The sequence below is a fragment of the Blennius ocellaris genome (assembly GCF_963422515.1).
Source record: "Blennius ocellaris genome assembly, chromosome: 3".
Taxonomy (NCBI): domain Eukaryota; kingdom Metazoa; phylum Chordata; class Actinopteri; order Blenniiformes; family Blenniidae; genus Blennius; species Blennius ocellaris.
The window spans coordinates 9,545,545-9,570,114 of record NC_137652.1 but is presented as its reverse complement, the minus strand read 5'-3'; the positions used below and the strand labels follow the sequence as shown (position 1 = coordinate 9,570,114).

Here is a 24,570-nt window from a genome sequence, read left to right as displayed (position 1 = left end):
ATTGAAATCCATACTGTATATGTCTTCAAAAAAAATTGAGACTTAAAGCAGAAATATGAAAGATAACACAGGTTTGTCAATATTACCCTGGACAAATATATCACTCTTTAAATAAACATTTTGCACAGCTGCCTTTTCTTTAGTCCAAACAAACAAATAAATTAACTCATATGAGTATACCAAATAGAAAAAAGTTGATAGCTTATGATTAAATGCTAGTTTTGTTTTCTTGTTGTCCCCTCTAAATATACTTCCTTCTGCAAGCAGGGCTGAATATAATTGCTGCATCAACATGATCATGTTTATTACTGTCATTGTCCTTAATCATGAAATAAACCACAGTGTATGTAAAGCAAGTTGCAAACCAGCGGTGTGTAATGATGTTTTTTTGGTTGTTCTGGAGTTCCACATGTTCCACGCTGATCCAAAAATATCAGATGTTTCTAGGATTAACCATCAACTCAACCAGCTACTTTGACCTCCTTCTCCCACCTCAACAAATCCACTGTAAATCATTCAGTGAGCGCTTGCCTTAATACTTACAAATGTGTCTCACTGGGCACAGCCAGAATCCCCAGTCAGCATCTCATCAAGTCAGTAAGGTGCTGATTTAAAACCTTTGCAAGGAGGGAGCAGGTTTAAGGAAGAAAATAGGCGCAATCGCTGTTGTGTGCATGTGTGAGTGTACTTTTGTGTGTGTGTGTGTGTGTGTGTAGGAGGATGCAGTCATCAGAAATTCCAGCTGTTGGTCAGTTTTAGTGCAGAGGAGATTAGATTGGAGCTATCGGTTTGTGGCTTTTCTCAGCAGCAGAGCTCAGTGATCGCTTTGTGCGATTTCTCCCAATGAATGAGAAACTTAATGGATCAACCTCGATTTTCTTTTTCTTTTTCCCAAGCTCCCAGAATTGGCAGCGTGATGGAGGGAGGAGAGAAAAGATTAAAAGTAAAAATCCTGAAGTGTAAGGAAAATGGTTTGGGGATGTGGAGTTTGTGATGGTTGCTGTTGCAGCATAGGAGGGTGTGAGAAAATTCAGGCAGATGGAGTGTGAGAGAGAGGGGAGCTTTAGATTTATAGTGGGCCGAAGCTCCACTCATAGTGTTCTGACAGGCCATCCGGCAAGCAAAGCCACACTTGAAGCTACTTATTCTAACCAGCTGCCATCACGAGCATGTCGCTGCCACCACTGTGAGCATTGGAGCATTTAAATTTCCAGGCGTTGTGCAGTTTACTGTAATCATTCAAAAGACTCCGCCTCTCCTGCAGCCGTGATGAAGATGAAAAGCTGTCTAACCAAGTTGATGCAAGATGTGGCAGAATCAAAGTGGCCCTCTCAGCCAGTCGGTGGCAGGAGCTTTGATCTCTTCCCACAGGTAATGTCAGGTGATGCTGACACTGAGATTAAATAAGAGGTTAAGTTTGAAGGGAATGGCATCAGTAATACTGCCGATGTGCTGAGAAGCTTCCAAAGACCTTAAATATAAGAAGGAGACTTTCTGGAACTGATTAAAGATTTATAAAAGTAAAGTATTGTGCTCATGTAAATATAATGCATGTTGAAAAAACTCACAAGTTTATGACCAGTTGCAACATCCGCAGTAATAATATACGGATAATTGGTCCCTATGAGGTGGTGACTAAGATTTGTTTTGCGAACATCACAGAATGAAATGAAGTGGGTTTTTTTTTTGCAAAACTGCTCAGTGTGCTCAGCCTACAGTATTCATCTTAATTTATTGAATTAAATCACAACCTCAATCATAAAGAAAAGCTGCAAATCTGCAATTTTCACCATAACATGTGCTGTATCATTGGTTGCATACCTAAATAAATGTATTACAGATAAGAGAACGCAATAGAAGAAGAAGAAAAAAGTAATCTGGTGATTTCACTATTTTCACAAATTTGTCAGACTTCTTAAAGAATAGCTTTAAAAGTAAAAAAAAAAAAAAAAGTAAAACCAAGCATCACTGGCCGGATATTTTCACTTTCAGTGAGCACAAGTTCTCCCAAAAGCCCAGGATCTTCCAGATCCCATAATATGGCTCAATGATGTCTTTTGTGACCCTGCCTGATAAACTCCCACACTTTTCATACTCCACATAGTCCATTTCTAACTCAGCCTCTATAACAGAAATTTGAAGCCTTCAGCCTAAAGTGGGATTTTATTTCCTCAGACTTTAGAGAGTTTTCCGGGGTATTACACAGCGGTTGGGTCTATAGTGCTCTCTTTGAAGCTTAGATGGTTTTCATGTGTAAAATCAATGTGGGTACTCCTTTCAAGACTTTAAACACTTTAAACATATGTGCACGTACATCATAGCATTATGACTGCTGACAGGCGAAGTGAAAAACACAAATTATCTTTATATCATCACACTTTTTAGTGGCTGTGAAATGTTTAGTTGCAAGTCAACAGTTTGTCCTCAGAGTTGGAGTATGATAGGACTAGGAGAAATGGGCATGGATAAGGATTTCAACAATTTTGACAGGCGGTAAATAGTGATGGCTGGAGAATTGATCAGAGTTGATTATTTAATGTCAAACGGCAACTGTTCCCAGTCTGTAGCGGTCAAAGTGGTTATCGGAGGGAAACTAGTTAGCCAGCAACAGGCTTATAAGTGGCCAATGTTCATTAATGCAGGTGGCGGGTCTCTACCTCATAGCTTCCAAGGATTAAATGATCTGCTGCTAACACCTTAGTGCCGGATACCATAGCACGTCTTCAGCAGTCTACAGGAATACGTGCCTCAATTAGGTGCTGGGAGTCACTGAAAACTGAAAATAACTTCCAGAGTGAAACATTTTTAATTGCACCGCTCTCCGTATCTGTGTAAAGCAGGATAATCTTGAATTATTTTGAAAGGCTGAGTACTGCACATGCTCACGATGGTCACAGTCAATAGTTTTTTTTTTCTAAGCAAGTAGATCAATAACAATAACATAATAATGGTGGGTTAGGGTCACTCATCCTCATCTGGAAACACATTATTTACATCCAACTGATACCGAGTGAGCTTATATTACACAGAAAGACAGTTTAAAGGAGGTTGTAGGTTTATGGCAAAACACACATCACCAACCTTACAAATATTTTCACAGTTTTTGTTGTTTTTCTGGTGATTTTCTGAACGTCAAACTTTTCTGAAATGGAAATGAATATACTATTACAGTGATAGTTGTTGTGTGAAGAGGGACTTCGTGGCAAAAAAACAACCATATGTACAATATGGTGATAATGTCATGGCTGATCTGTATACGTAGTTATACAATATGTGGTATTTAAGACAGGTGGGCTGGTAGGTCAGTGACTAAGGAGATTTCCATGTCAAGTATGGACATACTGCCCATGTTTTGATAGAAATACCATTAAGTTGCCTCTTCTGAGCTGCAGATGAAAGAGTGCAAATGCTCCCATGTAGATATCAACAGCTCCTTAAACGGTAACATATGGCAATTTTTTTGAATTGACAGGTGATCACATGCTAACAAACCCAGTTTTTAGTCTTATATGATATCTCAGCTAATATAGTCTCTTGAGTCTTACACGCCTGACCTTTAGATGTAAAACACCCCCCCAAATTGATGCTCGATAATTATAATGAAAAGGTAAAAGACAAAAAGAAAAATGTATTATTCTCTGGTGAGGTGACTCAAATAGGTCATGTTGTTATTTTCTAGTTCCATGCATTTCTTTCTCCGCTCTATAAAAACTTTATTGTGAAAGACTTGTAGGGTAAACAGTAAAATGTCATGGTATTTTCTTCCTCATTATTTTGAACCTTGACAACGTTGAACTAACTTGTGGTTTGATGAAGTTGGATCTTCCCACACAACTTTACAGCAGCTTGAGTAGAAAGATGTGCATCGATTCTCTCTGTCGTGTAAAGGGAATGGGTAGAATATCATCTCCATATTAAATAGATCACACATTATAATTTACTCAGAGGTACTGGTGGATTTTTACAAATCCACCAAGAGCGGGATTTAGTCTGATTGAGTGTCGTCTTTGTTTCTTCAAATGGTGCAGGCTGGATTAGGGCAGGCCTTTTTGAATTGGTAATGTGAGCTTACAAGTGAGCGATGAAAGCAGAAAAGTGATACCTCAGTTTAAGTCATTCATTTTATCATGATTGTGTGTATGGTTTCTTTGTCTCCTCCGCGCACTTTCATTACCACTGGGCTGTATAAGCTCAAACAAAAACTGCATCTGTTTTATCTGTTGGAGGGGATTGCTCAGTAAAACTGGAGGTGATATATGCTGAAATTAAAGGAATGTGTTCAATATCATTTAATCCAATTGAAGATTAAAGGACACTGTGAATTAGAAGACATTTAAAATGCCCATTAAACCATGTGCCCACAACCTGCAACAATAAAGTATGTTGATACAAGTACCTCCATACTGACTGTGTTTTAATAGCAACGATAAAATAATTTCACTAATGTATGTTTGATAGAAAGCCTTTTGATCAAGGTGAGATCAACCAATCAATTTATTGTCCTGGTTACAGCTAATCCCAACTGATGCACACCTAGAGGCACTTTACAACTTACCAATTAAGCTCAAATAGATGTTTTTTTGGACTATTGGAGGAAGCTGGACTACCTAGAGAAATCTCATGCATGCACAGGGAGAACATGCAACCTGCTGAGTTGCCAGCTAATGAGCTGTAAAGGAAACTAAAGGGCAAAACATATGTAAAAAAAACAAAAAAAAACAACGGCACAAATAAGTGTATGAATTACCCTGTGAATACAAGAACACACACGTGTTCTAAAATCTGTGTTCTAGAATCCCTGAAGCCAGAAGTTTCACGTGATTTGTAATTACTACCAAATTTAGACAACATGTGGGACTCCAGGATGCCTGTGTTTGTGTGTGTGTGTGTGTGTGTGTGTGTGTGTGTGTGTGTGTGTGTGTGTGTGTGTGTGTGTGTGTGTGTGTGTGTGTGTGTGTGTGTGTGTGTGTGTGTGTGTGTGTGTGTGTGTGTGTGTGTGTGTGTGTGTGTCTTTTCTTTCCAGGAGTGCTTGCTTGTCAAAGTGACCAGGCTGTGCCCGCTAACATTATGTCTGTTTGTTTGTGTTTTGGTTTTTTTCTGTAAACAATGCTCGCATTTTTTGTTTGTCTGGCTGTTTGTTTTGCAGCTCTCTTCGCCTTAACTCACAGAGTAGTCGGGATAAGGTGCCAGCCCCAAGGTTAGCTCCACATGTTTCTTGAAATAATCTTGCTAGACAAGTATTGCTGGGGGCACATCCTCTGAATCCTGGGCTCACTCACTTATTTATGGAGTCAAGACCAGCCATTCCCACCCCCCACCCCTGCGGCAAGCAACACCTCACACCCGTTGGCAGCGGCCATCTTCCTCCCTCTGGTCTCAAATCTATGCAAACAGCTTACCCTCTGCAGACCCCAATTCACCTGAAGCCATGTCTGACATGAATTATGCTGAAGTTCTTAGTGACTTATTAATATTCAACCACCCCTCCAGTCAACCTTTTGGAATACTAATGAAGCCCCTAAAGCTGAAATCCATAATGTTTTTTAATTAATATCAGTAAAACATCTATACAGTATTCATGATGCAGAGGAGCAAATTCAGACTATTTCTTGTGGTCTGAGACACATGAGAACTCCATATTGGTTTTCTGTGGTTGAAAATGCCAATGCTATCCTAGTTTATTCATCAGTTATTCACCATACCATTACCCAGTTGAATAATAACCTGTCTATTGCCCGGAGCAGCAAATTTATTAAAATTTTTAAGATCTGCTCCGGACATTGTTGATATGAATTAATTAATTGAATGATATGTTAGTTTCATCAAATATTGTCATTTCCCAACATTAATTATAGAAAACTGGCCCAGAAATGTGCAATTTAACCCATGAAATTTTGTTTTTATCACAAGATATCGTAACAAATAATAATTGAAAGCAGTCTTGAATAAAGCAAACGTTCCAATCGTAAGTTGACAAAATAATAAAAATAATAAAATGACCTGTAGCTGTTAAGAGAGCTCAGATTTATTTGTGTGTTGCACTCAGACGGTCATGACCAGTGGATAAACGAGAGGAATGCTGCGCGGTCTCGTGTCCAAAGAACTAGATGATGCAAACCTGAGTGAAAGTGTGTCATCACTCGACATGTTTTCATGGCGTTCACGGAGGGAGGATCACTCACGCTATGTTTGGCCTTCCAGTTGGTATGGCCATTTTTAGTCCTCCTTGTCCTTTGCGTCGCTTAGCCAACGCTGGTCATTTCCTTGATCTTTCTGCCAGCCCAGAGGCTTATAAATACCCTCAGAGGCAATGTGCATCGATGGTTGCCTCTGATCCTGTTAATCAAATCCTGTTTTTTTTCAAACATGTCGGCTGCTTGAATAACAAAAACACATAGTACTTTTTTTTAATGTTATCTATTGATCAGGCTGTAGTCCAACACACTTCCAGAATAGTGCAACTCTTTTCATTTCCTCCAGAAGTTTGGGCCATTTTTAATTTGTCATTGTGAACTTTGACCACTCCGCATGTTCACAACCTGGCTCATATCGCAGCCGTCTCAAAGTAGGCTAACAGTGCTTTCATTCTATTTGATTACATAGCCTAATAAAGTGGAGTGAGTGTGGAGATGTTATCTGCACCAGGTTAAGGATTCGTCTCATACCTTTGTTCCTTTTGAGCTCACCTTGAACAATGTTGCAGACTGAAACCTGAGTTGTTCTTAGTGGATTGGACCGCTTACAATATTAATGAAAATTTCAGAGACTGCAACTCCATTCTGAGTCTTTGCAGCTCATACACGGAGGGTATTCTTCAACATTTTCTTTTTTATACCAAGTTTATAGGTGCCATACAGAAAAACATAATCCTATAGAGAACACAACAAATATCTCATCACGCAAACTATTCTAACGGTATTAAAATTTGAAGTTTTGCAACATGATAAGTGCAGATTTCTCTTAAAGTATCATGGTTCTTATTGGAGGAAGTGCTGAATTAAAAAAAAAGAGGACATGTTGCTTTTTCTGATACAAGTAGCCAGAAGTGCAGAAATCTTGGCTTGATCTCCTAATTTACTTGCACAGGCATAAATATAAATGTCTTTATGGATGTTCTTTCCTCAAATTAGAATTTAGGATTGATGTAGGGGCTGCTCCAAAAATTTCTACCGTGTCTTTCATTTTAAAAATGAGATTGCTGTCGTTGGCACAGCTGCCGTCATGTTTTTTGCAGTTGAAAAAGTGTAACGAAAAGCACGTTGCTCGTAAATGATTCATTAATGTTTATCGCATTTTAATTTCATCTTACCCCTCGAGCACTGTAACAACAGCTCAGTCATTCTGACAACAACAAATAGAAATGAAGTTGCGTGGCATTACTATTGTTTAGTGATTTTATTCATGCTCAAAAATATGGATTTATTTCTTATAGATTTATTTGATTAAACTAGATCATTTGAATCATTCTTCATTGCTTACCCGAGGCTCACATTCTTCCTCACAGGCCCCTGTGTGTGTTTAAAATGCAGCACAGTTTATACTCTGGGCAACTGTTCATTTTATTCTTGTGCCCTACTATCCACCTTTCACCAGAGAGAAATCTGTCAAGTGATTTTAAGCTGTAATATAAAAAGCTACATCAGACAGGTTTGAGAGAATAGCTTTTAAAAATGTGTTCTCAGAGTCTGGTTTTAAGGCATCTTCGACACAACTGAGTAAACCGTACAGCTGTATCGCCACGAGTAAACCTCAATGCACCAGCGAAATGGCTGGTGTGATAAATACTCTCCACCATAATTCCTCCCTGAGAGCACAAATGCATGTGCACGTACAAAATACACACAAACAAACATATGCGGACACATATGTACTGCATGACAGTGATAATTATGTCTTCTGATGGCATTGTATTATGACATAATTAATGACGCCTTTAATGAAAATGAGTAACACTTGGCAGAGGCCTCCTGTCTCAAACATGCTTAGCAGTAAGCTGCAGTAAGCGCAGTCAGATAAGCAACACAAGCCTCCAGCTCACTGAGACAGAAAAGTCATGGAAGCTAGTACTATATTTGTACACACTCAAATTATTACCAGCCCCTCACAATTTAGGATCTGCAGAGCAGCTTTTTCTTTTTTTTACTGAGGAACTAATTATATTTTGCTATTTTGGGGCTCTAATTGTTTCTCTTTCAGTCTTATGGAGGTGTTTTATTTGCCTCAATAATCCTTGTCGGCGCGATGCCAGCTTTAAATATCAGCACTGCATTTTCAATCCAGGAGTATCCAAACTTTGTGAGGTGTTACAGGGTCAAACACCTAATTTATCTCGAGCAGTGTCAAATATTTTAACACATATAATTTAATTTAATATATACAGACAACACGTTTCTGAAATCCTCTCCAATGCAAAAGAGGAAAAAGCTTGCTATATGTAATGTGGTTAGCTGAAAATGGCTTCACCATTATCATTAGTCAGTAATAATAGAACTGTCGGCACAAGGAGAAACAAGCAAACACGTTTCCCGTATGATTAAGGCCTCATGCCAGCCCATTGCTGTAATGTCGAGTAAACAAATAATTTGCAACCGAGGGGTTGTGGAAGTCAAGAAGCCGTCGGATTAAGGGCTTTGTCATTCTGATCTGGTGCAGGTACTCTGCCAGCATGCTGTGCTGATCTCTCTCTTCCTATTTGAATCCTTTTGCACAGCTGTGTGCCAACCCGGCTGTAAGCACGGAGACTGCGTGGGACCTAATAAGTGCAAATGCCATCCCGGCTTCACCGGCAAGACCTGCAATCAAGGTGAGCTCTCACCTGCACCTCGCTCACACGTCGATACACTTCAAAAGTGGCGTTCATTCGCTGGTGACATTTTGCATTTGCAATGTTGTGAAGTTGGTGGAATTTAGCAGAGGATTCTAATTAGATACTTCTTTATAAAGTAGTTCAACTAGTCTTCACCACTTACCCAAGACGGTAAGTCTTGCACTATTCTGTTCTGCCTTGATTTCACTTGTTTTAAAATATGAACACACTGCAGTCTTTTTTTCTCTCTAGGTGTTGCTGTGACACATTAATTAAGCTGTTAGGTCTGTTTGGGTCAGTATAATGACTGATTGACTCATTACGTTCAGCTGAAGTTGCATCAGTTAGTTGGAGGAAGATGGACATTAATGGCTCTTGAAAAAAAGAAAGATTTATGATGTAATGACAGAAAGAAGAAGCGTCATCATAAAGAGCTGAAATGGAGACACACAGGCAGCTCTTATAAGCTACGTTATTGTATATTTAAGGCCATGAATGCATCTCAGGTACAGTGAAGACTGGCTCATATTAACAATGAGGTCGAATATCTTTCATGTTTCAGTAAAACCGAGCTATTTCAGGATTAATGAAGCACTGCTCCTTCGATAAACATGAGATTAGTGAAATAGTAACTGCTTTGATAAAGGCAATAACTTACATTTGGCTAATGAGTAGTACAGAAACTAACTCCGTTTTCTATTTAGTGCTCATTGAATCCATTAAATGTGACTGTTGCTAAATTTATAACAATAATGAGTTACAATTGTGTAACTGTTAACAGCAATGACATGGAACATGTTATTCCCAACACACAACATTGTCCGGACTTATGGTCCCCATTCTCCGAGGGAAACAAGGTTGCTGGTATACACATTCTTCACAAGAAAAGCAACTGAAGGAGAACCCCGGCACTGAGAAATGGCAGTCTGATCATTGTTTATTATGACCAGATCTCCACGGGACAACGCCGGTGCATCAAAGCCGCCACCAGAGCGGAAACAGGTTTGCCATGAGCCGACAGTAGAGAGATGCTTTAATCACAGGGGAGAAGGTGGAAGGAGAGAGCTGATTCAGCTCAAAGGGAAATGAGTGGTGAGACCATGTTGAATGATCCCGGGAGTGCATCCTCTCTTGTGAAGATAACATCTCAATTACTGACCTGAGATTACACGACCTGGCAGAGTACAACCGATGCTATTGAAAGTGTGTTTTTTTTCTCTCTCTCTCTTCACCTCTTTCATTTGTCTTTCTCTCTCTCTCTCTCTCTCTCTCTCTCTCTCTCTCTCTCTCTCTCTCTCTCTCTCTCTCTCTCTCTCTCTCTCTCTCTCTCTCTCTCTCTCTCTCTCTCTCTCTCTCTCTCTCTCTCTCCCCCTTTCACCCGGTGTGTGGTGGCTGAGTTTTTGTGCATTGACAGTTTGGACATGTTGAAAAGTGTTAAAGCTTCCCAGTTAGCTATAAGTTGACGTGCATCCAAGCAGCTTGAAAATACTTGTGGAATTCACGCCCTAAGACAGGAATAGGATAGTGTGTAATTAAAAACAAGAGAGCGGGAGGAGGAGTAGGAGGAGGTGGTGGTGGTGGGGGGGGTGGTGGGGGGGGGTGGGGTGGTGGGGGGCGTGTTGAAATCCTTTCCGGAATGTTCCAAATGACTCATCCTGCATTTTGAGGCTATAGGTGGCTCCTGTCTGCCCGACCAGACGGCTCTACTTTGTCTTAATCTGCAACAAAGGAGGGAGGAAAAAGGATCCGTGTCCCATATCCAACTACAATAGATGTCGCTGCCAACCATTCAGACAGACTTATCTGACATATGTGATTCCAAGACCTTTCAAAATGAAACTGTACTTTCGAGCGCATGTCAAACTTCCATTTTGTCCAATAAGCTCCACCCGCTTTGCAGAGCTTACCGCTTTGCTCAGCGCAGAATGGAGAACTTGACCTCTCAGGCCTACATAGGTGGAGATAACCTTGGATTCTGTTTGGAGTTGCTCCGCGCTATAGAAACCAATTTAATTATTCAGCGAGGAGAAAAGATTAGACCGTCTCATTTGGATGCAGACTCCGTTAAACATTGACTTGAGGTTTACTATTGATGTGCCAGGTGGACAATGTTTCGACGCATTCTAATATCCTGTCCCCATGGGGTGAAGCATTTATCTTGAGGAGACAATTGGAGGAGTAGTATATGTTGCCGAGAGCCTCTTTTCTGACCTCGCCGCTGTAAAAAGGTCAAGTAGTCAGTGTGATAGCTTTTAAATCAATTTACAATCTGTGAATTTGTTTTGTGAACGGCAGTATCCCCCAGGAAGCCGCCTAATAACTGTGTTTATTGCTGGTAGTGGATTCCATTCAGAGAGTGAGCAAATTTAATCACACAACTTCACACAAATATGACCATTTTGTGCTGCTCAATACCCTCACTTCACTTCGTGTTTATAAACGTTGGACTTTTTTTTTGCAAAGTATTTGTGCTTTTTCACTCGCATGGTTAAAAAATCCCAAGCTTGAGTCCCTTTTTAAAAGACAAATAAAAAAAAACCCCAAACCCAATGTGCAGGCATTTTTTGTCCTATTTTCATTTTTATTCCGCAGCAGACGATCCTTCTCGAATGCATTCATTCAAAAAGTGATTAATTAAGTCATAGGGATCGTTGAAAATGTTTTTATTTACTAGTTATGTTCAAATTTAACTTAATTGCACACACACACACACACACACACACACACACACACACACACACACACACACACACACACACACACACACACACACCGAGGCACAATGCATGCTCGCCCACACACACACTTGCATGCACATTCCTTTGCCTTCAAGTGGAAGTGAGGACAGACGCATCGCTCCAGAGGCGCTTCGGTTAACATGACTATTAAACACCTCAGGAACACTGTCTGTGGGAAGCAACAAACAAACCACATAGGACACATTAGTTTTTATACCAAACAACACTGTATTGATTTCTCTTGGAATCTGAGCCATGTTTTTTTTTTTTTTTCCCTCTGTCAAACTTTTATTACCTGGTACTGTTGTGACAGATTTACTTTATACTTTGAGCACTACAGGCTTATTTTTACTGCCAGCTCTTTTCACCTGCCAAATGATTCAACCTCTCTGTGGTTATTGTGTGATTTCATTTGCAGCCCTTTTAAAGAGAATCTCCAGGCTCAAATAGGATATAATTTGAATGGATCTGATTGTGTTCACCATTAAATTAACAAGGCACTTAGCTGTCAGGAAGAATAAGTACTGCTTTGAGATTCTCCATCATCCTGAGAAGGTGCTTCAGCCTTCTACGCGGATGAGAATCGTTCTTGTCTTACAGCATGTTGAGGATGGATGAATGTGCTCTCTCTGAACAAATAAACTCATTATGAGGATAATCTGTTTAATAGTTTGCCAGCACCCCCTCCCCTGCTGATCCAATCATTTTAATAAGATGATTATTCTGTGCAGGTGGATTTAATTAGGTGTAGTTGACCTGCTGTTAAGATGTGATATATAGAGTTTGCTGAAGGAATGACACTGAGACTTCCAAGGCGACACAGCTGCAACTCTTCTAGATGTTTCTTCTTTTCCTCCTTGTCTGTCATGCAGATGTATAATTAATACCCCATCAAGAGTCATAGCCGAGCACTGTGATTGAAGCCAATATACATCTTTTCTTGTATTGCTGTTTTTAGAAAATAAGCTTATATCTGGCTCTTTGAGCTCTTTCTCTTGGCAAAAGCCACAGAATATTTCTTGATTGCTCCGACTAATCTCCACATGAATTCATATCAGTTTAAGTGTGGATAGGGCCTTCAAGGTTGTTGGTTTAGGAACTAATCCTTCACTGACACTGTTTGTCTTCCTGGCTGGAAACAGCGAGGCGGCTCCAGGTGCACTTTCTCTCAGATACCATTTAATGTCTTCAATTTCCATTCAATGAAGGCACGAGGTCATTTCTGGCTTTGATTAAACGTTGTAACGATTGTAATAATACAGTAAACTATAGTTACATTTTGCCTTTCGAGATTGATAAGAAAGACAATTCTTATCGATTTAAGTGTGGCACCGTATTTTACAAAAGTAACCTCAATGGTTGCAGCAATATTGATTTCATAATTCTTTATGCTATGCTTGTAGGGTTCTCCTCCTGTTAAAACACAAAGTAAAGTTTTCTCAGGAGAATAACCTTATGTCAAGGCATTTTACCAGGTTACTGTTAAATAGTCAGATCAACCAACAGTTCTGTTATCATAATGAAAGTGGCATAATCTATGAAATACCAAGTTCATTGGTCCAGATGTAATTAAAGTAAACATTTTCTATTTGGAATTAAATATATGTTCATGTGTTTTGCAAGTTATTGCTTTCTATTTTAATTCACATTACCCAGAACTGTTCATGCTTTAACCACTGTGCATGTGGCATTTTCATTATCCAACACAGAGTTCAGAGAGTTTAATGAACACCTGCTTTACAACATCAACCCTCATATTCTAAACATCAAATACAGTTAGTTGTATTTCATTTTCAAAGATTTCATGCATTGCTCAAATGTTCACATCACCCGTATATTAGTTGGATGTGAGCTGTTCACCATTTCCTTCACAATGAGTACAAATTAATGTATTTAGGGAAATTACATTTTACAAAAACCTCCACATGAAAGAAAAGAAAAAGCTTTGGACAAAACACATATATGGCCATAAGAACAAAAAAGCTATTTGAATTTCAGACAAATGTTTTAAAGTCTCAATGAAGTATAATATACACTTACCCAGGTTTTTATTCTTGTGTCTACGGTCTTGTAGTTCTGATACATCTTTGTCTTTGCCACATTTTGGTATTCAAAAAGACTTTATTTCACAATTTTTCTCATCAAGTAACCTTCCTTTCATGTACTTGTTCAATATTTTTGCGTTCAGTAGCAATGCAGCTTCACAAGTGCTCTTCAGCAACAACCTCAGCTTGATTAATTGCTCAAACCGAGATTGATAGGAGATATACAGCTTATTTATAGGTGCTTTTCAAGGCTTTCAGGGTCACCTCACATAAATACAATAGGCAGACAGGACATATAACGTATATCCACAAACAGCTACTGAAAATGTAATTCAGACGGGGAACATTCCCCGTACAACCTTTAAGGAATCAAGTAACTTCCTGGCAGGGTTTCACAGGGTCTTAAATTTGGTTAAATAATAACTTAGGTTGACTACGGTTTGTGTTATAGTGAAGACCCTGTTGCATACATATCTTAGGAGTTGCTGCTAAAACTACGCACAAGTACATTTGTGTTTAGTACATCATTCCCTTGGGGCAACAATGCTTCTTAACATCATATCTTATACTATTGGAAGGCATTATTTATTTGTCTTTCAAATGATGGAACATTTTCATGTAAAATGCATTTGTGGTCTGATCAACAGAGCTGAGTGGTGTGAGTTGTAGCCATGAAAAAAAGCCCCATTTTCTATGCCAATCAAACAGCTTTTCTTTGTTATTCCTCATATTTTTTTTCACGTTTCTGATGTTGGATCAGATGATTGAAGTCTGAAGAAATAGCATATTATGGCAGCTTACCGATTTATCCATTCAACCTATATAGGTACAACACACATACTTTTAAGCTCTGCTGCTCATCCTACACATGTATGTTCCCTAAAAACGAGGCAATATTTAAAAGCGAGAAACACTGGCTTTGCAATGATATGAGATGTTTCACCAACAAGCATTTTGACAATAAAGAAATCCTCATTGAAACACAAATGACTTTTCGCGTGTAGTCTGGGAAGCTGTGAACTCCTGAACTGAATATTTGGAACAAGTTAGCAACTTAAATGTTGAAGCCAGATTGTCACTTGCCAATGAATATAGATAATGTTTTTCTTCTTGTCTACAACCTTCGCCTGACTACCCTTGGTGTGTATTTCTGCTGTTGGTTTCTAAATGTTGTTACTCCACCCCCCTCTTCCATAGACATTATTTGCCAACAAGTTGCGTGACAAAGATTTTTGTTCTACACAAGCTTGGCAAGGCTTCTGTGGACCTGAACAACATCCCTCAGTAGGGAAATCATCTGTATCGTCTTCCTGTCACTTAACAATAAGTGTTGTTAGCTCACTGCCGCAGGAGAGCTTGCTCTGATTGATGGATGGTTCGACTGAGTGGGGCGGTGCTTGAATTCCTGAGGATGAAGTGTTTGTATCCAAGGAATTGCTTGCCTCCTTGAATGGTAACTTCTGCCCATTTTACAACACTAATAGAGAAGGTATCCTCCAAATCTGTCAGGGATGGTAACTCAGTGACCTCGATTTACCTTGCTAAAAAAAAGAAAAGAAAAAAAAAAACGAGCATGCAGAAGAGAGGAGAATTCAGAAGGACATGAAGCACAAAAGCCTTTTTTTCCAGTTTTTCTCATGTGCCCTTAACTTTTCTCTCTGATACTCAGCTCATGTCCAATTCCCACATGTGTAATCCTCTTTGCTGCATAATGTTCCTCTTTACTTTCCAGGAATGTGGTGTGGTCAGAGGTGTTCTAATCCATTTGGTTGGTGTTTTTCATTCTCACTGCATCTCTCTCTCTCTCTCTCTCTCTCTCTCTCTCTCTCTCTCTCTCTCTCTCTCTCTATCTATCTATCTATCTATCTATCTATCTATCTATCTATCTATCTATCTATCCCAACTTCACGGCAATCAAGCCCCCTCCCCCCTAGGTTTCTTATTCCTCTCACCCCTCTAACCCATTTTCTTTTGTCTAAAGAAGAAGCGCTGGACTATTTAACCCCACCACTTTGGGCCAGTCACCTTCCTCTCTTTCTCCCTGTGGACCATCATCCGGCAGGAGTAGTGATGGAGGGTGAGATTTGTCGATCGACCTCCCCCCAGCAGCTTGTCTTCTTTCCGTTGGCAACGCGCATGGCGCTGCACTGTACAGCCTGAGGAGGAGTAAATGTCACTCTCAACTATTTTCCTTTTCCCTGGCAGAAGAGACACCACCCATGAGCCACTCTTTCAATAGAAATGCCAGCATGAATGCCAAGCATGTGACAATTTTTACCACTTTTTCTTTTTTTCTTTTTTTGCCTCTCTCTCTCTCTTTCAGTCTTTGCCCTCAAAACAGATTTTCAATACCAATATGCCATTGTGATCCTGCTCTGTCCCCTTCTTTTTTCCTCATTTTCCTTTCCAGTTTTTTTGAAGGTCTGGAACAAAGAGCTCCTCCTTCCTTTTGAAGCCATCATCGACATAGACACAGCACTCAGCTCCACCTGCGCCGACGCACAAGGCCTCCAGTTCTAACCAGTGTTATCTCCTTTAGAGACTAGCGTATCCGCAAGAAAGAGCCTCCCGCTAATCTCTCCGTCAATGATCGAGGCGTGTCGAGAATGTAGCGGAGCATACCTCAGTGGAGCTGACCCAATAAATCACTCCACTTTGCATCACTTCGTATATATCTTAGCAGTTCATTTACCGTACAGTGAACATGCCAGAGGGGCTTTCAACCTCTGCTATCACATTGGTTCCTGCTGTCCTGAGGCCATGTCGAGTTGTCACTTAGTGGTCATATCTCTCTGTTATCTCTCCCTTTTTTTTCCACCCCTCTGGAGCTTCTCTGTTTCTGACTGCCCTCTGTTCATCCTGTCCATACTTATATTCACAGACGACAGACTGGCTGTGTCTTGCGTCTGGCTTGTGCTGATGCTCATGGAGCTTCCACCGTCTTAAGAACGTGACCATTCAACAATCCCTCATTTACATTTTTAAGCAATTTTTTCTTGAGTCCATCAGGCAAGCAGGGACGTGTTTCTATGGCACACAGACAATGGACAGTGTTGCTATGGTTTTTCTGTAATCGCAGAAACGAGGTTGCCAATTGTCGAATGTGGAAACTAATGAAGAAAATGAGAATGACAGTACTCATTAAAAAGAAGAACAATCAATGTGCATGTAAGGAGGTATGACTGTTGTGGACCTTATGTTGGAGAGAAACGGCTCTCTGCTATTAAAATGTACCGACATAAAGCCTTCTGCCTGACAAATAACTGCACTCTGTTTTGCTTAGTTTAAAATATGTTATTACATAATTTAAATATGTAACTTATACCAGGTCTTAAAAAAACATAGTTTCTTCAGTGTTTACTGGGAAGACAAGACAGTGGCCCAAATGCAGTCAAAGTGCAATTTGCATCAAGCAAACTGCTGTATGTGTTATTCTTGATTGTGGCATAGCATCGCACCTGTGTTGTTGCATTAAGAGACACAGATACAAATAGATGATGTTGCAGGATATCCTCAAAGAAGCAAACAAGTTTGTACTTTAAATTGTCTTTTATATTTGTATTGTACAGGATACTGTATTTTTCTTTCATTTCAGTGGTTCAGCAGTAAAAGTCAGAGCCTCTGGGATGTTTTACCTGACATGATTTTTTTGGTTTGTTTGTTTTCCTTAGAATTCTTTGGACAAAATTGTGATAAAAATAAATAAATAGAGGATTTCTTTTAATTAAAATATACATTTGTAGAAATATATTTATTGTAACTGTAATACAGTTGAATTCAAATTCCAAAGTATTTTTGTGCCAAATCGGGAATGGAACAGTTGCAATATTTGGAAGACGATGCTCTTCAGACTATCTTGAATCAACAGTCCAATTTAGAGATTAAACTACAATTAAATACCTTTTAGCTCCGTTTACTCATGCCCGCATGTAACGATAAGTAAATGCGATCCTATGTAGTGAGTGAAAGTTATGCTATAAATATTTCACATAGATCCCTGGTGTAACAGCTGCATTTGCACACTGACCCCTATATCCTTGCAAATTTATAGTAATGGAACATGGCTCAAGGGCTAATGACACTTGGTGGGGCTAAACAGGTAGGCAGTCCACATTCCTGTTGCATGCCCTGATCACTCGGCCAGCATTGCTTTAGTAGGCCAGAAGCTTCCTTTAATAGAAGTGGCTTTCTGTGGATACATACTGGGCATCTGCTCTATCATTCATCCAAATTAAACTGTGGCATCTTTTCAATGCAGGAGGCATGTGGCGCTCAAAGAATGCACCTCGCTTATGCGAATCAAGGCACCATTTAAAGTGTGGCAGGCCAGGATGACCCCTCATGTACCATACAGTGAGATGAGGTCTATTTGTGATTGTTCCAGCGTAGTCAAACTGTGATATTCTTAGATTAAACTATTTATATATGTTCGAGCATGTGTCCTGATTCCAGTATGATGCATCTCCATTCGCTTCGTGCAGTCTAAACAGGTTTCCAGTTGATATCAATGATTATGGACCAAATGTTGATGTTACCCCACCTTCTAGCCATTAGACAGCGACAGTAGATCAGTTCCTCAATAATAGAAGGAGTATATCTTAAGAAATTAGAAGAACACCTTTTGAAAGCTTTCTTTGAAAAAAGCTTTGAAGGTCTGAAGAGGCTGATGTAGTTACCGTAACCAGTTCAGGATGAACAACTTTTATCATTCATTCCCTCTTCAGTTCAGGGATGAACTGCAAGAATAATATATATATTTTCTTTATAATAAAACTTCATATTGAAACTTTCCTGAGATAAAAAAAAAAAAAAAGTTTTTTTAAGCAAACTGAAATGAAAAGTCTTCTTTGCACTTCTGTAACCCCTCTTTGTGTGGAGAGAGAATCAAGAACTTCTCATACATTATTAAGTGCACCGTAGGTGTATTATTGTTTGATGTCTAAATACTCAAAAGCAAATAACAATGACAGCAATTAGTTATTTGATATTTCTCACAGTAGACGTGTGGGTGTGGTTAATAACGTTAAAAAACATATCTTCTATACTAACATAATGTGCCTTTCTATCCACCGAACACTAACACTACACAGAATGTATGTCGCAAGCCATAAACAATAAGAAAACAATGAAAAAAGCATGTTGGGGTGATAACATTTCTGTTTATCTACTAGTTCAGCCACTTCAGTGGAGCAAAAAACTTGAATGGACATGCCATCTTCCATCAAAGCAGAAAAACTTTTTTTTCAATGCACAAATTAAAACTATATATAAGAACATACAAGTGGAAATATATTTAATAATAGCTCAACGTTATTTTGCCGTGCAAGTAGGCAGGATCGCTCAACACCAGAGTTGTAAAACGGAAACGCCCAAATGGAATCATTTTATTTTATTAGTACTCCTGTATCTTTCCAACAATTATCTAACAAAGTATCTGCCGTTAAAAAAGCCTGTAGAGATAACAATTTAACCACAGCCTGGATGTCACATTAATTACTGGTGTTAAATGAAGAAATATACAGAAAGAAATTAGCTCTCGTTTTGTTTATTTTTACACAGGCACAAGGAACATTTTGTAATCGCTCGGCACTTCGACTTTGCATCAGAAAAGTAGACATCTGTTATCTATTTCGTCTGCCACAGTTTTTTGTCTAATTAATGTGATCTACAAGAAGGCTGATTTTCATTTCCATCTGATACCAAGCAAAGTGATGAAACCGGAGCGATATTGGTACAATACTGGTACTTTGCGCAAATGTGACGTGATGAGAAATAAAGTTAAAAAGTACTTTATTTCATATTATATCTGTGTTTTCACAGCAAGACACAGGATATCCTTTCTTATTCTTGCTGATCATATTTTACACCTATCATTTTAAGAGCTGGCAAAAGCTCCTCGTGGCTGTTTATGAGATTGTTCATTACCAACATGCATCTTGGTCTGTAACTTGATGATCTTTGTTCACCTGCTCAGGACATTTATACAGTCAGATTTCATATTAGGATGACAGGGCAGAAAAGTATTTCTGTCAGGAATAGGTCCTGCAAATGGATTAGCAACTTTCTTCTGTGAAAAATTTAAAAATAAGCGTTTCTGAAGATTGAATTTAAATTCTAGGATGTAGATATGGATCGTTTAACATCAGTATCCAGACGTGGTTTGAGAATTGTCAATCTTTTTGCATATATCTGCCTCACACTGAGTCATCATAGAAAAGCAGCATCTGGAACACCAGAGACCTTTATTCCTCCTTATTATATACATTGACTACACATAGTGCTAAGTATTATTTTGGCTCCTTTTCACAACAGTTCTCACAATAAGTGATTGTATCTTGGCTACATTTTAACCCTGGATGTCCTTCCGGTCGCAACAATGATTCGTGCCCACGTCCCCCACATTTGAAGTGAAGACCTAACTCAATGCGCCACCACGAGGGGTTTTATTTTCAGCTACACTAAAAAAAAAGAAGAAGAAAGAAATAAACACTTGGCCTGGAATTACATAAAGTACACAGGTGCAGCTGTTAAAATTAATGATAACTAGTCGGCAATCCCATTGAGGCACTGGCACAGGGACCAAAATACATAAATGGAAAAGGACATTTTTAATGTTATTAGTTACACCTGTGTTGGACTAGTCAAAATCTCTGCTCTGAGAAAGGTATAATGGCTTTAATTTGCATAAGCTTTTGACAGATGTTTAGCTCAGGGCCTATTCCCGTCTCCCAGGAGTCCTCTCAGCTCCTGAACTCAGACAGCATCACATTCTAATAAGATTTTCACGGGTTGTTGTGGGTAAGATTTCTCTACTTTTATGTCAGCATAAAAACACTGGAATTATACGTATCTGTCAGTGAGTGCTGGATGGTGAGGCTGAAACCAGTTGACGCCACGGTGAGTCAGAGGGTATAATAGCATCTTTTATCACATGCAGGTGGTAGGAAGACTGACAGTTGACTCCTGCTAAACCATCAAAGAGGGCAGTTTTGGGCCTGTTAGAACATGGCAACACTTCACTTCCATGAAGACCCCCCCCCCCCCCCCCCCACACACACACACACACACACTCTTTTTAAATGCAGACACACACACACATCAGCAGGTACGGGCCTCGAGCCCACACGTAAATGGACGGGGGGAGGTTTGATGTGACTGACCTTCCCACCTTTGCCCCCTGACTAATTTCACCTCTGTAAAGCAGGGCCCCCTCCTCTCTCTGTGCTCCAGTCCACTTATGCTGTCTCCCTCTGTCTGCAGACCTGAATGAGTGCGGTCTGAAGCCGAGGCCATGTAAACACAGGTGTATGAACACGTACGGGAGCTACAAGTGCTACTGCCTGAACGGGTACATGCTGATGCCTGATGGAACCTGTGGAAGTGAGTCTGTGCGAACACAAACACATGCATGCACGCACACACACACACACACACACACACACACACACAAACTCTGTCATTAAACACATCGATTGCATTGTTGTCTGAAATATCTATATTTTCATTGCCTTTTTCATAATTGTTTTTTCTGCCACCTCACCAGCTTTGTTGCCTGTAATGCACGATTCTGAAGCTTCAGTCACTTCACTACAAAGCTGTCTGACTTCCGACACTCGGCACTCTTGACATATGCTCTCTATTAGATATTTTCCCACACATGTGGACACGTTTGACAGCACCCTCACAATGCCGTGATAGACTGTTTTGATTAAAACCCCATGTTGATCCGCTTCATTATAGAAGTGCTACAATGTGAAGAACCCCCCTGAAGAACCCTACGAGGCCTAAAATGAAAAATATGAGAGAGGCGTGGTCTATGCACCCCCTGAGTTACTGCACAGTTTTTGTTGGTTGCCCTGAGGTATTCCATTGAATGTGAATTGATGTCTGCACACGCCTCTCTGTAAATTTTGTGTCTCACCTGATAAGTAAAGTATTTCTCCTCACATTTCTACTGGAGGATTGCGACTCCCTGTGCCTCATTTTAATTAGTGCTTTCATATCAGGGGGAAAATTCCTTCCCCCTCTTTGTAAAGTTGTGAATTGCACACCACTTCAGGCAATTCCAAATTCGCCTCGGTGTTTGTTGTGTCATGATAGCATGATAGTGTTAAACACCAAGCTGCTCCTCTTTTCTCCCCTGCAACCTCTTTGATCAATAGATCAGTATAGCGTTTCATCAGCCCGGACTGCCACAGTCATCAAACTGTACTCCAGGGTGCCTCCCGCCAGCTGAAGCCGCAGCGGCAGCATGAGCTTCACTTTTAATTTCCTTTTTAGGGTTTGGACTTATCAAGAGAGGCTGAACAAAATCTGCTCCATTATATTATTATTTTTGGAGGGTCTTGATCTGCCTGGCATGGCTTGACAACAGTGGCTGTGCACACTGCTGCTTTGATACGGCGGGGATGGATTATCAGGCTTTGGGCGTAAGAAAGGATAAAGGTGGGTGAGGGAAGATTGCCTGAGCGCAAGGTGTAAGCACATAGCAACTGCACAGCACAGGAATCTAATAATGGCAGAGTGTGTGCTGTTCTGTTGTGCACCCTTGGGGTCAAACTGGCTAATATAAGAAAAGGCAGGCGAGTGGCCAGACTTTTACAAATTGGGTGGAGGATAAGGAGTGTGGAGAATTTTTTTTTTTGTTATAGCAGCGTCAACTGTTCCTCCTCCATGTCTCTCTGTGGCAGCAGCGTGTAATAATATGAGCCGTGTTTCTCTTGTATGCATCAGACGCCCGCACTTGTGGTATGGCCAACTGCCAGTACGGCTGCGAGGTGCTGAAAGGAGAGGTCCGATGTCAGTGTCCGTCGCCAGGGCTTCAGCTGGCTCCAGATGGAAGAACCTGTGTGGGTATGTCCCGGTCTTAATATACCTCCACAGGATTCAAACTTCAGGCTTATGTTACCAGCTCCTCTCCAGGACCGACATCAGCAAAGCATCACAAGCAAGTCTTGATTTTTATGAATGTCATTTTCAGCCTTTAACTCATTAGTGTGGATCCAGAATTTGTGAAAAGTGGGGCACAGGGTGCCACCAGGAATTAAGCCTGGGGATCATCCAAAAGTAATAGCACTGATTTTCTCTACTATATTTTACTAGTTTATATTTAAACTACTAAGTGGGAGTCAACTTTTTCACAGTTCAGTTTTTGTATTTTTTTCTTGTGTTGGCAAAGATAATGATATGTTCTTATTCAGAAGGTGCATATGACTTCTTAATTTACTTTTGTAACCAATCAACTTGCCTTGTTTTCTTCAACATCTGCTTCTACAGGGCAATTCGGCAGCTATTCAACTTAGATTCTACGCAGCCTTAGGTACATTTTAAGACTGGCCAATTATCACATAATGTAACATTCAGGTGTTTTCCACTGGAAAAACCTAAAGACATATCATCAATGGTAAATCAAGACATAATAAGTCCATTCTTACACTTGAAATTACTTCCCTTTATTATAATAAAAGGACCGGGTCCCTACTAACGCTCGGGCTCTGCTTAACATTTGTCGAATAAATGACAATTAGAGTACCTGAGCAAATTCTTTCAGGAGAAAAAGTTGAACTCAATTCAAAGAATATCACCACTAAAGTGCTAAACTAAGTTTACCACACCTTTGTAATCAAATTGTGACTTTATTCCACTTACTTCTTCCAACTTTTACAGAAAAAAATATTATCATGGGGAACCCACCCTTCTGCCTTCCTTCCACCATTCTGTCATTACCAGTTTTACTTGGTGTTGCTCCTCAGATGGGTAACTTATCAGAAGAAGGGGGTTAATACAATCTGTTAACCTGCCTCAGCTTTAAACACAGCTTGCTGCAGTCCTTCTGAACCCCCTCATCTTGCACATAATTACCGGGTGTCTAATGGGGAGGCGGATTTTTAAAACAGGACAGACATTAGTCATGAAGAATAATGGAGGAAGGGATGGAAAGGTTTTTCTGCCACAGGTGTTACGACATTTTAATGGAATGTTTCCGGATCCTTCTGGAACTCTGGGAGGGGGTGTTTTATGGAGGGTTTTATAGACGCCGTATATTCACATCTACAGCGGTGGTGACTTCAAGTAACTGGAGTCGTGCAGTCTGCATCGACGACACTTTTACTTAATGATGCAGTGAAGCATGTCAACCTATTTTTGTTGCAGCTTTATAAGACACAGGAAATATCACAAATTACAAATGCCTCTAAAGATGCATTTTATGTGCGAATCATTTGTTTTCCAACCGACAAAGCACCAAACTTTTGTCGGGTTTTGTTCGAGGTGTGAAATTGCGGTCACCTGACATCTCTGGCCCGTTAACACATATTTAATTTACATTCACTTGTATTTAATCGACTATGACGCATAGATTAAAAAGTGTTTTGCTTCGGGCTTTATCCAGCTCCGCGGGACTCTGAGGTCAGAGTTCATCTTCATTCAACTAACACTGAGAAGATGTGCTCAGTCTACCACTCTTTACATCCAGAGGACATAAACACACCGCAAGGCTTGAAACAATGGCTCCTCTGCCATATGTGGTTAACGCTGTGTGAAGTCTGTGACTAATATGTATTTATGAATGACTTCACAGCAGTGACATCCCCTTTTCTTTGGAAATCCAGTGTGGTGACTTCAAAGAGTGCAAATGTATTGCAAGTATATATCAAAGTAACCTTTGTAAGCTGGTGTCAAGCGATCGTGGTTAACTATTACTTAGCTCATTTCACATTAATTAACTCTCATTTATAACATTGTTTTCTCTTTCCAGACAAACCACTGAAATTCATTGATTACATGTTTTCCCATAAGTATGTAAGTGTAACAGCTGGAGATGCAGTTAATGTGGCAATAACATTAATCTGATGCTTCAATCCTATATAGATTCAAAAAATAAGGGGCGGCACTACACCCACTGCTGTGCAGTAGTCAGCAGTAGTTCTCTCGCCTCACAATAAAAAGAACCTGAGTTCAAGTCTGGGCCTTTTTGTGTGGA

The 24,570-nt window shown here is 39.9% G+C and overlaps 1 protein-coding gene across 1 annotated transcript in view; it reads left to right on the top strand.

Annotated features, from left to right (window-relative positions):
- npnta (nephronectin a) overlaps positions 1 to 24,570 on the top strand; it is a 53,767-nt gene that overhangs the window by 12,328 nt on the left and 16,869 nt on the right. The window contains exons 3-5 of the mRNA XM_080520935.1: positions 8,711 to 8,803; positions 20,850 to 20,969; positions 22,323 to 22,442. Coding sequence (XP_080377061.1) covers positions 8,711 to 8,803; positions 20,850 to 20,969; positions 22,323 to 22,442 — 333 coding nt within the window. The remainder of the gene's footprint in view (positions 1 to 8,710; positions 8,804 to 20,849; positions 20,970 to 22,322; positions 22,443 to 24,570) is intronic.